Source organism: Protopterus annectens, chromosome 6.part0 (assembly GCF_019279795.1).
Source record: "Protopterus annectens isolate FY-2018-M chromosome 6.part0, PAN1.0, whole genome shotgun sequence".
Taxonomy (NCBI): Eukaryota; Metazoa; Chordata; order Ceratodontiformes; family Protopteridae; genus Protopterus; species Protopterus annectens.
In genome coordinates, this window is record NC_056737.1 from 276,467,367 (window position 1) to 276,484,402 (window position 17,036).

Genomic DNA, 17,036 nt, shown 5'->3' on the forward strand with positions numbered 1-17,036 from the left:
CACACACACACACATACATATATATATATATCTGATCTCACTGAGTTGTATCTTTACTGAGCACCATCTTACATTGCTGTCCCTTCAATAAATCTGTCTGCTTTATACAAAATAATGCACAGCAAACACATTTTAGTAACCAGATTTTACAAACATGCTATACTACTGCTTAAAATATATCACATGACAATTTCTTCCAGTATAGAGTTATAACATTATTTATGCTTGTCAATCAGATGAATTAAATGAGTTATAGTAATGTATATGTTTGGGACATAGGTTTTTAACACATATTATTAATCTGCTATTCCTGTATCTGTGATGTGTCAGTGTGATATCTAGGTCAAAGGTGAGACCAGCTGCTTTCAGCTTCTCTGTGAGAATTCTGAAAGTTGAAGCTTTTGAAGTAGCTCATGGACACTGCGCATGAGACAGCCCTCATCCCAGATTGTCTCTCTTAACATTTTGTCAGGAAACTTATTAAAAACTAGTGACAAACATTCATTTAGCAGTGTAAATGCATCTAAACATGACAAAACCTTCATAATGCATTCTACAGGTTATTACAGACTCTATGTAAGTGAAATCAAGCCCAAAATTATTAATAAGTAACAAAATTCAACATTTTTGTCCCAACTCAACTCCTATGCGAATCTTATTATTTACTGTGTCTATATGATCAAAAGTATTTCTATATATTAATAAAGAAAAGAAAAAGAGTAGAAAGTAAAAGGGTGTAAGGCAGAAATAAAAAAAAATGTAAGAGAAAGCTATAAGAAGTATATACAATAGAATATTACTTACTGTTTATATTAATAGAGTTAAAAATAAAACATATTATTTACTTATTATTTACTAATTATTTAGTTCTAATTATTATTAGTTAAAGCATGACAGATTATTTACAAACAAGCATAAGCAGTGTAATCAAGAAAGTATAATTAGGTAGTGTCATTCCTGTATCTGTGATGTGTCAGTGTGATATCTAGGTCAAAGGTGAGACTAGCTGCTTTCAGCTTCTCTGTGAGAATTCTGAGAGTTGAAGCTTTTGAAGTAGCTCATGTACACTGTGCATGAGACAGCCCACATCCCAGATTGTCTCTCTTAACATTTTGGCGGGAAACTTATTAAAAACTAGTGACAAACATTCATTTAGCAGTGTAAATGCATCTAAACATGACAAAACCTTCACAATGCATTCTACAGGTTATTACAGACTCTATGTAAGTGAAATCAAGCCCAAAATTATTAATAAGTAACAAAACTCAACATTTTTGTCCCAACTCAACTCCTATGCAAATCTTATTATTTACTGTGTCTATATGATCAAAAGCATTTCGATATATTAATAAAGAAAAGAAAAGAGAGTAGAAAGTAAAAGGGTGTAAGGCAGAAATAAAAAAATGTAAGAGAAAGCTATAAGAAGTATATACAATAGAATGTTACTTACTGTTTATATTAATAGAGTTAAAAATAAAACATATTATTTACTATTATTTAGTTCTAATTATTATTAGTTAAAGCATGACAGATTATTTACAAACAAACATAAGCAGTGTAATCAAGAAAGTATAATTAGGAATAGCATTTGAAGAACATATAAACTTTTAAAGGGAAAAAAAATGTATCAAATTACTGACCTTATTTTTCCTCTTCAGAAAGAGAAACAAGTTAAATCACAGCTTGCCATTAAATCTCCAGATATTTTGACTAGTTATGAAAGAAAACATTTCTTTGCACACAGAGAATAACTTTGATTAAATCTTTTTCAAAATATTTGTTGCTTCTTGGAAATGCAGGAACTATATTTAAAAAGATTAATAATAAAATAAAATGATGAGAAAAAAAAAACATAGTACAAATCATTTGTTTTTTAGTCTCTTCTTCTTCTCTGAAGTCTTCCACGAAGTTTCCGTTGCCAGTCTCTTTAACGAAGGACTAGCCCATTCCATTTCTTCTATTTTTTCCAAAATCTTATTTTTTTTGATAAACAGTAAAGCAGAGTCTAAGTCATCGAAAATTTTAGGACCATCAGGAAGGAAGATTTTAAGCTTGGCAGGAAACAGAAGGTATGTTTTAAACTGTGCTTTTTAAGCTCCCTTATTAGTGGCAGAAAAACTTTTCTTTTAGCTAATACCATGGAAGAATAGTCATTGTCAAAACGCACAGTTGTTTCATTAATCTTAACAGGAGCTTTAGCCCAAGCAGATTTAAGAACCATCTCTTTATCAAAGATGATAGAAATCTAACTATAACTGATCTAGGATAGTTTTTGTTAGAGTTAGTATTAGCTATAGATCTATGTGCTCTTTCGATACCAAAAGAGAATGCTTCTGGTAAATCTAAAGTTTTAGGGAGCCATGTTGTTAAAAAGAAGTAATATTGTTACCTTCAATATTTTCTGGCAGTCCAAAAATCCTAATGTTATTGCGCCTAGATCTATTTTCCAGGTCATCCAGCTTTGTTTGTAAATGTGTATTTTGTTTCAGCAGAAACTCAATGTTGATTTCCTCTTCTTGTATTCTATTTTCCATGTCATTCACAGCTTCTTCTATGCCTGTCATCTGGATCTTCTGTTGTTGCAGGTCCATATGTAACAAGTCTATTTGTTTTGTAGTTTTTCTATGAAAGTGTCTATTTTAGTATCCATTTTATCCATCTTAGCAGTAAGTTGCTGGACTATAATTATCAGAGACTGAAGTTCTTTCTTGATGCTGGAGTCTTGAGAATTTGTCTTACTGGAACTCATTTCAGACTGATAAACTGACAGGAAAATTTCCAAAGTAATTTCTGACAGGAATATTATTAAGATTTCCTTTCTTTTTTAGATATAGTTCAAGAACTATATAAAACAAACATATTTAGAAAGAAAATTACTTCAAAAATTAATTTTTTAAGTAATTAATTCCTGTCAATGTAATGAAATTAGTGGAGCTGAAGAAATCTGCTGCTATCCTGTGTTCATCCTTGGCCACGCTTCCCCTAAGTGTACCATTCTGAGTGAAGACAACACAATCATAACTCACACCTTCTACTGTCTAATTTTAGTTTTCTTACTGATTTTCTTGCGACTTTAAATACTGAGGGGGGTCATAAGAGTTACCATAAAGTATAGAGTACATGTAAACTTAGTGTAATCTTTCTGAGTGACTAGAAAGCACAACAAATGTGGTAGGGATGTTCTTGAATTCAGATCATGTACACTTTGTGTAGGTGTTATTGAATCTTTGCCATTATAAAGGCTTCTTTTCAGTCATAGTTTTAAGTTAAGAGAGCAGAGGAGTGTACTGTCTTCTATCATGACATGCATTTCTACATGTCTGCATTCATATTATTTTCAAATGTAAATGTATGCATTTCTGTGACTGGTAGCACAGTAGACGGCATATTTTGTATTTTAATATATTTTTGACACAGTGATATATTTATTTTCTGGGATTCATCTGCCACAAGTATTACATGTTGCAAGATTATTTCCTGATACTTTCAGCTAATCAAGATTTAGGATTTTTCTGTGAATTTAATGGCAACTCAGATTATTATTATTATTATTATTATTATTAGTAGTAGTAGTAGTAATCTCAATTTTAATTTCCTTCATTTTTATTCCACCCAAGAGAGTTGCATTTAAATACAATATGATTTAAGCATTCCTCTGTTTCTTCTTTATACCTGATTCTGCAGTCATTGTCTGCACACAATTTTGACCTTCTAGGAAAATCTCAAGTTATTTATGTTTGATAGTTTTTATATCATTGATTATGCCATATGGGTACTTTGTAGTTAAGCCATGATAAAGGACAAATTATTATTCCAGGGATAAAAATTCAAAGGGAGTTATTCAAGGGTGACTCTGTCACCACTGCTCTTTTGTCTTGTCCTTTGCTCATTAAGCTGTCTACTTAATAGATTAGGTCATGGCTATAATTTGGCAACCAGAAAACAGCAAAGTATAAAGACTTCTCATCTTCTTTTTGTGGATGATTTAAAACCATACAATTCATCAGATGAGGAACTGAAAACATAACTACAAGTGGTCAAAACTTTATTAAATTATATAAGAATGTCATTTGGTCTTGATAAGTGCGCAAAAGCAACATTTAAAGCAGGAAAGCTACAGCTAAACACAATCTAAAAGAACCTGAGCAAGAGGCAGTATATAAATATTTGGAAATTGATGAAGGATCAACAATAATACATGAGAAAATGTGAATACAACTTAGTAAGGAATATTTTAGAAGACTAAAATTAAAACAAAGTTATGGCATCTAAGTCCATGAAGTCATTGTTCTACTGTATTCGACATTCATCAGACCTATCATTGACTACAATGCCCCCTTTGGTATTTACCTATCCAGGCATGTGTAACAACTGGAATGTCCACAGATGTTCCTCACTAAAAGAATACAGGGCATAAGTAATATGTCCTATGCAGACCGCCTCAAGGCCCTATCCCTGTATTATGTCTCCTACAGGCTTTTGAAGGGAGATCTATGTCCGACATACAGGGCATTGTCAGACCCCACTCTGATGGACCTCCTGCATATCCACAAAGCAAACAGCACAAGAATTACCCATTCTAAAGACTTAAACTTTGCCTGTGATATAAATACGACCTGTTGGAGAGATAGGTATGTATCCCAGAGACTATCGCATCTATGGAACAGACTCCCTATCCATGTGAAGCAGAGTTCCTTCCTAACCCAATTCAAGTGCAACTTGGACAGTTGTATGGGAAACCAGAAATTCATCCCTGGTTTGGCACCTATGTCTCTAATGGACAGAGGCAACCTGTATAAATGGTTCATCTCCTAGGCCCATGCTTACACTTTTCAAGGGTATCAGAACTTGTCAGAGATTTGTAATGCATGGCTAAGCTTAAAAAGGCCCTTGTGGTCGTTAGCCTAGTAAACACCTATGAACCTATAAAAATAGGTACTGTATTCAGTGTGCCTTATTTTTCTTAGCAGATGTTACTAACAAAAATTAAAAAACAGGTTATTTTCTTTTCACAGAAAAATACATTACTGCCACTGATAGTGGAAAGGTAGGACCACAACAACTGAGTGAATCTCTAAAGTATATGGAACATAACATCAGAATATAATGGTAACCACATGGAGTAATGCAAAGACATCAGTACTACACAGATTAAACTATGGTGAAAGAGTCTTCGTTTTTATGATATGTTTTTTTCTACAAAGTCAGGTAAAATATTTACACTTTGAACCAAATCAGGGCTGTCTGTTTAGCTTCTTCAGTGCCATATTAATCATTCAGTATAAAGCTGATATGTATGACTTGCAGAGGTTTGTTTACCCATGAAAGTTAATTGTAATTAAGTAAATAATCGATTTTGAAGCATATATTGTTCTATAGAAATAGTGTGCATATTTTGTACTTACAGAAGGGTTGGCCCACTATGGACTCCAGAAAATACATCTTCATTAATCACTGTCAAGCCCTTGTTCTTATGGAGGTACCTTTAGGAAACAAAACAAAGGAACATCTCCTCTGGTTATTTGATACAACTCACCCATTAAGTACCAGAAAACTGGTGTTAGAAGTAAATAAAATAACAGTTATTTCTCTTTCATTTCACAGCCTTCACAACATTTTCTTGATTCTCTGCCAGAAAAGAGTAGTGGAAGCAAACAGTAGTGCTATTTAGTAGAATGCCATATAATGTCTTCAGTGTTATTTATTACCAGTGATGAGAGGAGGTCAGTTATCTGATTTCTTATAATAATTTCTGCAGTAACACACAGCAGATAAATGTTTTATAAATCATGAATCACTACAGCAGGTTACAGATGATATCAGATTTACTGAGGTTAAAAGTTCAGTAATGGCTCTGGTACAAACAAGTTAATGTGAAGGATAAAGTGTGCATGTGCTTGTGTGCCCACGGTTTACTCAGAGTGAAAGTAGAAGTAATGAGTTTAAGACTTTACCATTTCCTTTTGTAGCCATGCCTTCTAAATGCTGGACTTTAAAACCACATTTAAGATGTGCAAACATAGGTTTTTCATTGATAACTTTACATAATTCAGGCAAAGCTCTAAGTGTTCTCCAGTTCTCAGAAAATATTTTCTTAATTTCGTCACTACATCTACTAAAAGTAGTAGTGTAGCAAATGGTACTTTGTTTATTAACATTTGAAATACATGATGTTTCACTAGGCGTATTATTAAAACAGGGTTTAGTCGTAGAGTTTCTTGATGCTAAGACATCATGTATATCGTGTTTGCACATCGTAATTGTTATAACCTTAAAAATAGGTTATGTATAAGGATACACTTGACAATACTATTAAGAACAGCACTATTAAACAAGACACTTATGCCTGCTTTAATTGTTGTTGCTGAAGCTTTTCTGAGAAGAGTTGTTGTTGTGTCTTTTGGCTTATCCCAGCTAGGGGTCGCCACAGCGGAACTCCGGTCCGCTAATGTTTGGTAATGGATTTTTATGTGCCGGGTTACCAGCCCCGATGCACAAACTTCAGCGAAGGCACGCCCATTCACGCATGCATCCACACAGAAGACGCTCTGGCTGAGAATCGAATGGGACAACGTCTTGCTGTGAGGCGACAATGCTACCGCAGCACCACTGCCGTGGGTTTTTACTGAGAAGAGTAACATCTTTATACATCCTATAACAAATGCTACATTTACCTTTAGATGTTTTGCTGCTTGTAATAGTTGTAACATAGTATATCTTGCCAAGTGTATTAAATGCATATGTTTTTATGTGGAAAATCAACACAACGTCTAAAAGATAGAAGAATTGAACACAATTCTGACATTAGGCGCATTGTTATGAGTAATTCTCTTGCTAAACATATATCAGGGAACACCTCACATGGTTTTAAATTTAGGGTTATTGATTTTGTGACAAAATCAGACAGAAGAGGTGCATGAATACCAGATTAGAAAATATGGAGTATAATTGGATCTTCTGGTTATAAGCAGACCACTCACCAGGCTCAAATCAACCTGTATCTATTAAGCCTGTATTAAAAATGAAACAAGCAAATCTAAAGTAAAATTATATGTACCTGAACATGTAAAACATGATTGAATGAGAAATATATGTATCATTTTTATGTTTCACTTTTTTTATATAACTTTTATATTATGTACTGTTATTTTAAATTGCTCTTTGTTCTGATTGGCTGTGTAATTAAGTTTATACTTTTTAAAAAAAGATGCTATTCCTTTGACTTTAGTAAGAACTGAGGAAGGGTACTTGACACCTGATAGTTTTGTGTTTTCATTAAATTATTTTACTTTTACATTAATGCAAGTGTTTTTTTATATTTTCGGTGTGTTTATGTCTACTGCAATTTAACTCTGACGTTTGTTTGGTATCAAGATAGTTAGAAAAACATTCTATGTGCCAAATTTATAAGTAAGGGCATGTCATTCAGGTCCAAGAAAGTCATAGTGTTACATTATTAGGCCCTTATCAGACCCATCATTGAGTATAATGCCTCCTTCAGCATGTACCTCACCAGGTATATGTAACAGTTGCAACACCTACAGAAGTTCCTTACCAGGAGAAACTAGGGTATAAACACATTGTCCTATATGAATTACCTTAAAGCTGTATGTCTACATTCACTCTCCTACAGATTAATGAAAATTTATCTATTCTGGCATACAAGAATACTTGCATTCAGCTCTGATGTGCCTTTTGCACATCTTTTAAATGAACAGCCTGGGCGGCACAGTGGTGCAGCGGTTAACGTTGTCGCCTCACAGCAAGAGGTTCTTCGGTTCGATTCTCGGCTGGGGTGCCTTCTGTGTGGAGTTTGCATGTTCTCCCTGTGTTCACGTGGGTTTCCTCTGGGTACTCCGGTTTCCTCTCACATTCCAAAGACATGCATCTGGAGCATTTCTCTCCGGGTCTCCACTGAAAACAGGCTCTGTCAAACCTAGTCGGACATTCCCAGTCAACAAATGTTAAATAAAAAAAAAAAAAGCATTGGAGCCACTAGATCCAATGATTTAAAATTTGCTTGTGACATAAATAAGACATGTTGATGAGACAGATATGTGTATCAGAAGATCTACATACTCTGGAACAGGCTCCCCATCCATGTGAAGCAGAGACTATCCATAACACTATTTAAGCTTAACCTTGACCACTGGATGGGAAATCAGAAATTCACCCCATGTCTGGCTCCCATGTCTTGGATTGACAGAGGCAGACAGTAATTTCAAAAGTAACATACCCCCCACACACACAACCTCTAGGAGCTTCTTAACATACCCTCTCCTAATAAATGCCCATGATACATAGGTACACAATTGGGTTGAGTTGCATGTCTAGGCTTATAAAGGCCCTGGCAGTTGTTATCCTAGTATATATCTATGAACCTGTGAACAATCAGCCTCTTTTCCCAAGCAAATACAACAGGTTGCTGACCACACCAACATATGTGTATAATGTTGTTTTCAGTTTGAATGGAGTTCATAGCTTTTCTGCATGCATTAGTTCATGCTTCCTTCTTTTGAGCCATATTTTCCTATTCTACCCTGTCAGAATTCAGATACATGGAGCTAAAAGAAGTGTGTGTGTGTGTGTGTGTGTGTGTGTGTGTGTGTGTGTGTGTGTGTGTGTGTGTGTGTGTGTCTGATGTAGTAACAATGGTCTGTATGACCTGCAGTCATGGGTATGTAAATGATGATTAAAAAAACACTAAACTTAAAAAAAATCTGAGTTACAAAAGAAAATATGTTTTTAAGATTCAAGGGCAACCTTTCTGAAACTTCTGTTAATGCCACTAATATAATACATAACATTTTTTGTAAAAATCAACATTTAGAAATAGGTAAGACACAATATGATGAGCATAGGACATCATCCTCTGGATTTACTGAACTTCTGTGCAGGACTAGCTCAGTCCTGCATGGAAGTGGCCATTTAGGAGCAGGACAGCAGCGGGCCAGGCATATTAATGAAGGCATGCTGCCTGAGCTCCTAATCTTACACGGAGTCTGTAAGAGTGCAGAGGGTGTGTCTGAGAGCAGAGCTCTCAGAATATACACACCCCTGCAATGAAGAACAGCAGAAAGCCCTAAAAGAATGAGCGAGACTGCTCATAGGTGTCTGCATACCCCCAGCAACATCCCCCACGTGTACAAGAGCAATAGTAAACACAAACAATATAAAAAAAAGTTTTTTTTTTTTTTATGAAACACAAATTTAACCGTATGTGCGCGGGTTTGCCCATTGCTTAGGTACAGTTAATGCAGCTTAAATGCCGCAAGAAAATAAAAAGCAAGATATATGCAAATGAAGCAATAGTGTAGTGGGCAGCACATTCCCCTTATGAGCAGTCATTCCTGGTTCGAGTCACACTTCAGTACATTCCATGTCAAATTACTTTATGACCAATGTTTTGTTGCATAACCTACTAAATAACATATATTTTTGAACTGGAGTACTGCATTAAATGCAGATGTGAGGTCTCATTGTCATAATGTTGTAAAGTCCACAAATAATCACAAGTGCCCCATACAGTATATGTACACAGGAATCAGGGATACAAATGGAATGTAAAATGTGTAATGAATGATAACTCCATACAGCTTCCAAATCCCCCACCTTCCCAAGAACCATTAGACATTGCTATCTAAATTAGTGCAGTGCTATTAAGCAGTAGTAAGCGGGAGTAAGCCTATGTAAACACCAGTAAGCAGGTTTAAGCCAGTTTGCGCAGGTGTAACCAATGCACACACAGGTTAAGCAACATGGAAGCTAACTCTCAGTAAGCATATTTCACCGAAGGTTAGCATAGCTTACCCTCACACAAACCCACGCAAACCCACTTACAAGTGCTTAAAAATGCCTTAATCACTCTGTAACCAACAGCCGCTGTTCTGCTCAGCAGCAAAATGAACAGCCCTGGAGGTCTTGAACCCAGGACCCTATACACTATAGTCACAGTAGTTAACCACCAAGCCATCACAGCAGTACATAAGACTGAGGTATCACCAAACAAATCCTCACTATAGTAAAATCAAACTGAACAAGCGAAAGGAATTAGTATAGAGTCATATGTCCTATAACCTATGACAAAACATAAATATGTGAACCGGAGTACTGAAGTAAGCCCAGATGTGAGGTGTAATTGTAATAGAGTGTTGAAATCCCCTATTAAACACAAGAACCCCATATAGTGTACGCACACATGAATCATGGATACCAGACATATATATAACATGTAATGAATAATAAATCAATGCCAAAAAGCAAATATAATGCAAAGTAAATATTAAGCAACGCTAAGAATTGCACAGGCCAGTTTAGTAGGTGGAAGCAATGTGCAGGCCAGATAACTCAATTTGCCCAGTGGTATACCCCTTTAAACACTGACAACCCTAGGTAAGCAGGTTTGCCCATAGCTTAGCCTTTTCAAAACCGTCCAATCACAGCAAAGTGTGGGAATTTGGCCCTACTTAAACCCAACAGGCGGGAATACATCTCATAACTCGTTGTAGCTTCCCCTTGCAGGCACCATGTTAGAAAGGGGACAGAGAGTGCAGTTTCGGGTGCAGCGCTGGGGCATCCAGGAGTCCAGTGTCATGGCAGGACTCCGTGTCAAAGACCATGAGCAGAGACTGCTGCAGGGCCAGTACCAGGGTTCCCAGTATAAGGCAGAAATCTGGGACCGCCTCGCCCATGACCTCACCAGTGCCACTGGCATACCCCAAACTGATGAGCAGGTCAGGCATCACTATGCTGACCTGAAGCAGCGAAAGGGGGATCTCTTGGATAAGTGGATCCGAAAGGCTAGGACGGCAGGGGTTGTCTCAGCTGTGTGTAAGTATCACTCCACTACCTGTTTAATAATTGTCAGCTCATGTATATTATGGATAGGTATAGCTAAATATTCCTTTTAATTCCTTCACAGTGGCAAGTGAGCGGGCCACAAACCAGGAGGCTCATGGATGTCACCTGGAGAGGTTGCGTGTACTGTCATAGGAAATAAATCAAAAAGTATTAGTAAGTTAATTGCCAGTATAAAACCTGTATTGTTTCAAGTACTGCATACATTGGAGAATATGGCAGGAAGAGTCTCATATAGTTTGTATGTAAATAAAAGCATAATAGCCTGACAATAAAGGTCTAACTGCTGGACAGTATGTGTATACTCTGGTATCACATGGTAATGTAGATTTGCAATTAATAGTACTATTGTATTAAGCACTGTTACCCACACTGTGCAACATAAATAGAATGTGTAGGAATGTCTGTATATGACTGGTGTAACCCCCGAGGTCATTTAGTACAACTGAGAGACACACAAACAGAAAATAGTGAAAAGACAGACACATTCTTAATAGCACACACAACTGAGACGTAAACTGTTGTATTTTTCACACACACAGCCATGGTTCGAATCTTGGGAGTGGGAATAGTCTGCATACAGAATCATACCCCACAACTGTACAGATAAGTCCAGAATGTCTAGTATATCAGCCCATATCTGCTGCCTGTCACCCTGTCCCCCTGGGAAATCAGTGGGATGATCCCAGTTGTTTAGGCAGCAAACAGGAAATACAACTGATTGTCACATCTATAAGAACAAACTTGTCACACTAGCAACTCCCCAATATGTTATGAGAGTAATAAGCCACGTATGTCAATCTACACCCCCATGTTATCAAGTTGTGACCAGAGTCTGTACAGTAACAGAGTGAGATGTATGTGCATAATACTAATGTAAAATCTGGTACTTTGTGGGGCAACATTCAGGTAGTGCTAACAAACATTGCTCCCACAGGTACTTCAGATATGAACACTGTGCCAAGAAATAAAAGCTTGATACCCTGTACTGGTACTGTTTACTCTGGTATTGTATGGAACTGTGAGTGTTGCAGTTGCTTTGAATAATAAGGTATCACTGATCACTGTCACCCATACTGTGCTACATAATATAACTGTGTAGGAAATCCTGTATAAGAGTGTTTTAAGTCACTAAAAGTTGAAGAGGGCAATAGACTACATATGTCCCAGTTCACCTGCATGTGGTAAAGACATGGCCAGAATCTGTGCAAAAAGAGATGGACAGGTATGTGCATAACATCAACCTGGAATCTGGGAGTATGTGTAGAAACAGTTAGTGTTAACAAACAATTCCTTCACAGGTATACCAGGTAAGGGGCGTATACTGCAGGTAAAACCAGTTTATGTATATAGATGTCAACAGCTGTCCAAACTAAGGCAATAGGGTAGTGTAGTAATACTTGTAAGGTACATATAACAGCACTGACTAGGAAAGTAATATGAACTACAGGAATATACTAGTTGTTAATTGATATTCCCCCCCCCCCACCATATCTCCAACAATACACTAAATACCCACCTCAACTGGTACGCGATGACTCCACTGTTATGTTGGGACATATGTCCTATTGGTTGATAATTATTTAAATCTGTTTCTATGCATGTGCTATGTTGAAATACTCCAACATTGGTGTCAGAGTGCCATCAATGTACCTGGATGCTGTTGTTATTACCACTGTGGTTCCATATATGCATGTGTTCCATTTGCTATGCAACTGTTCCATATCTGATGTCTGGGTTAATGGGAATATCTATGCATGCTGTTATACCTAATCCTGGAATGTGTTGACTATCATCAGATCATGCCTCCTGAACCTGATTGACTTCTTTGAGGCAGTCACCAAAGCCGTAGATGAAGGTAAGGTGGTTCACACAGCCTATCTTGACCACACCAAGGCTTTCAACACCATCCCCCATTCTGGAATTATAGCTAAACTCACTAAACTAGGTATAAATCCCTACACCACAAGATGGGTTGCCAACTGGCTCACTGACAGAACCCACACTGTAAATGTTGCAGACTCCAAATCTGACCTCAAAGCAGTGACAAGTGGAGTACCACAGGGTTCCGTCCTGGGACCTCTCCTGTTTGGTATCTACTTCTCTGAAGTACAGGCTAACACAGAAGGCCTCTGGCTAACAAAGTTTGCAGATGACTGCAAACTAAGAGCCATAGTCAAGTCCCCAAATGATGTGGACATCCTACAGAAGGGCCTCGCTGAGACAGATGCCTGGTGTCAGAGCCATGGCCTCAAGCTCAGTGCCAAAAAGTGCAGTGTCATCCCCTTTGGTAAAAACTCTGTACCCATGAACTACCACATAGGCAGCAATCTACTTAACACCGAATGTGTGATAAGAGACCTTGGGACCCAGGTGGACAGTAGTCTCTCCTTTGATAGTCACATCACCGCAGTAGTCAGGAAGTCCTTCTATGTGGCACACCTCATCATAAAAGGGTTCTCATCCAGGAAAAAAGAGGTCATTGTTCCTCTCTACTTGACACTCATTAGACCCATTATAGAGTACAATGCCCCTTTTGGAATGTACCTCACAAGACATCTGCAGCAGCTGGAAAGGCCACAGAAGTACCTCACAAAGAGGATTACTGGCCTCAAACAAATGTCCTACACTGACCGTCTCAAAAACTCCAGCTTTACTCCATAGCATATCACCTACTCCGAGGTGATCTCTGCCTAAAATATAAAGCTATGTCAAACCCAGAGCTGTTGGACATGCTACACCTAAAGAAATCCCAATCCCTCCGAGCTACACGCTCTAGGGACCTAAACCTTGTCACCACAATAAACACGACATGCTGGTGGGATAGATTCCTGTCCCAGAGAATTCTCATACTCTGGAACTGGCTACCCATCTACGTCAAGCAAAGTTCTTCATTAGCACTCTTCAAGAAAAATCTTGATGAGTGGATGGGAAATAGGAAATACACCCTGGGGATCACATCTGTCTCTCTGCTCGACAGTGGCACAGGAAAATAACTTTCTTGGGTGGTGTAAGCCAGGGGACCTTGTTGGCTAGGCTTACATACACCCTTGGGCTGATAACCTAGTACCTACCTATGAACTTATTACTAACCCACATATGTTGATACACCATAAACACCATAGCACGTATGGGAATGCGGGTCCCAGCAGACCCACTTGTCCCACCTCAGCTGGCCCTGGCACCGGGCACCAGCACATATGGGGCCCAACCTGGGACCTCCTCATCTGTTGGTCCTGCACCACCTTTGGGTGGAACCACCTCAGGGGAAGGGGCTCACCCCCCCCCCCAGGAGGAAGCGAGGACAGGAACCTGTCACCCATCGCCAGGTCCAGGTCGTGGTGCGTAGACAGCTTAATTAGCAGTTTGGAGATCTTCTATGCCAGCTTGAGGGCTGTGTGTTGCAACTAGAGGGCTGGCCTGGCTCTCCGACTCAGCCCCCAGCACAGCCACCTTTGGGGCTGTGAAGGTGCAGTGGTGACTGTCCATGAGTGGGGATCTCAGTCCCACTGTTTTTACTAGGAGGCTCATGGGCTTCCGATTTCCCATCACCCCTCCCCATCAAGGTGTTTACCCCCCACATGTATCATATACCACCCCTGTATGTGTCTTGTCTGTTAACCTACCCACCTACCTCCCCAAATATACCTACTATCCCACCCCAACATCCCACTCTCACCTGAAAAAAAAATGGCAATCTGTTCCCAAAAAAAAATATCACCCCATACATAGCTGTCCATTTCGCACGTGTCCACTGGACACATGTAATCTGGTCTAATTGGCATCATAACATATTATTGTTGTCCTCACCCCTCAGGGGTTTGAGTGTCCAAATATATCTCCAAATTCAGTGTATATGCACAGATGTTGCTGTAGAAGAAATGGGCAGCTATGGACCTTCCCTACACCCTCCTGCACATCTCTAGGTATTTTTCCTACTGTCTTTCCTTCTTTGTGCCCTTTTTTCACCACTTTCCTATCAACCCTTTTTTCTTTTCTTTTAAAGAAATTAGGGTAGGGGTAAGCAGGAGTAAGCACTTTTAAGCAGCAGTAAGCGGGTTTAAGCTTGTTTGCATCGGGGTAAGTAATGCCTACACAGGTTAAGCAATTTAGAAGCTAAATGAGTATGAGAAACTGTAACCGGAAGTTAGCAGTGCTTACCTCTATGCAAACCTGCTTACAACTACTTAAAAGTGCCTTAATCACTCTGTATCCAATGGCTCTTGTTCTGCCCGGTAACAAAATAAATGGCCTTTGCAGTGCTCAAACCTAGGAGCCTGCACACAACAGTCATAGTAATTTACCACTAAGCCGCATCAGATATACATAGCCCTGATGTTTTCACAAACATATCACCCGCGGTAGTGGTGCTCCGGTAGCACTGTCACCTCACAGCAAGACGTTGTCCAGCTAGAGCGTCTTCTGTGTGGAGGAATGCGTGAATGGGCATGCTTTCATTGAAGGTTGTGTGTCAGGGCTGGTAACTCGGCACGTAAAAATCCACTACCAAACATTAGCGGACCGGAGCTCTGCTGTGGCGACCTCTAACTGGGATAAGCCGAAAGACACAACAAAAATCATCCAGCCCAGTCATTCAACAGTACCGGAAATGTATTTCAACATGTCGATGTATGTGTGTGTGTGTGTGTGTGTATATATATATATATATATATATATATATATATATATATATATATTAATATCTAAATAGATATAACACATCCATATATATATATATATATATATATATATATATATATATAAATATAAACATATATACATACATATGCATACATCTATATGTCTATATGTGTATATATACAGCAATATATATATGTAAGCATAAATATATATCTATATAGGTATATACAGACATACATCTATAGATATAAAAGGGAACATTACAACATATATGTCCACATGTGCCGTTAATGGAGGTGAGGGGGCCCAAACAACATACGTCTTGTACATATAGATATTCCACCCCCACAGCCAAACACGTCTGCCCTGCAATACAATACCAACTGTTGCAGATCCCATAACCAGGACCTGACACAACACGGGCACAAGATGTTAACAGCACTCCATCCCACCTGTATGATGTCAGGCTGGTATCAGTAACATATCATGCAGTACAGTCTGGCCACCATAGGGAATGTACAATGTGGAAGCAATCGACATTCCTAAGATACATATACACAGACACATATATGCAGATACATATATATATATATATATATATATATATATATATATATATATATGTAACTACACATACACACACAGAGAGATATGCATAGGAAGATACATATGTAGAAGGTGCACACAATACGGCACAGCTACTATGCCTACAGTTGCCACCTTACCAATTGGACACTGTATGAGCCACCCATACAAATGAAAATTGTTGCCTGCAACATATATCCACATAGAGGTCAAAGGATATAATACCACACACAGGTTTGCATACATGGGAAAGCTTTATTTGTGTACTCTTACAATTGTATATGCCATGTCATATAGCTGTGTAGACACTGACATACATATAAACAGAGTAATGCAACTGTGAAACAGTTATATTAATACAGTAGTCTGGAAAGGTTTACATATGTTGCTGTCAAGGTTGAGGCCTTGAAGTAGTACAATAGTAAAGACAGACTGGGCCACAGGATACCAATCAATCAACAGTAAGTAATGCAGATGTATAGTCCAGCAGCCTCTATCTACACTCTGTACACAATCCTTAGGGGTAAAGACCTCAGTTGACACAATGGGATGTATCTGTTATATAACAAGGCATAACTGACACCATCACAATCACACTGACAAACAGAACAGTCTGTATGGCAGGAAACAGTAGGCCTGCATTTACCCAAGGTGAATTGTATGGTGATGTACATCCAGATACCTTAAGGCAGCTTACCCCTGATACCCCCACATGTTGTAACAGCCTAGGTTAGTTATGGTACACCCCCAAATAGACTCAATAATACAGGGCCATATACCACTGTTATATACAGACCTCTGGAGTGCATAAGGGCATACATGTAATGTGTAGGTGAAGCCCACACGTATATGGACCCAACTCCACAATATGTGTGGGGGCCACAACAGCAGTGGACTGATGGCAGGAATGGCAGCATGACATACTCACAGCCCACTACATAACAACCCCTGAC

The 17,036-nt window shown here is 38.4% G+C and overlaps 1 protein-coding gene across 2 annotated transcripts in view; it reads right to left on the minus strand.

The window, feature by feature from the left end:
- Positions 1 to 17,036, minus strand: part of TSHR (thyroid stimulating hormone receptor) — a 1,235,241-nt gene that overhangs the window by 112,710 nt on the left and 1,105,495 nt on the right. For both annotated transcript variants that reach the window (XM_044074034.1, XM_044074033.1), the window contains one exon: positions 5,406 to 5,483. In XM_044074034.1, coding sequence (XP_043929969.1) covers positions 5,406 to 5,483 — 78 coding nt within the window. The remainder of the gene's footprint in view (positions 1 to 5,405; positions 5,484 to 17,036) is intronic.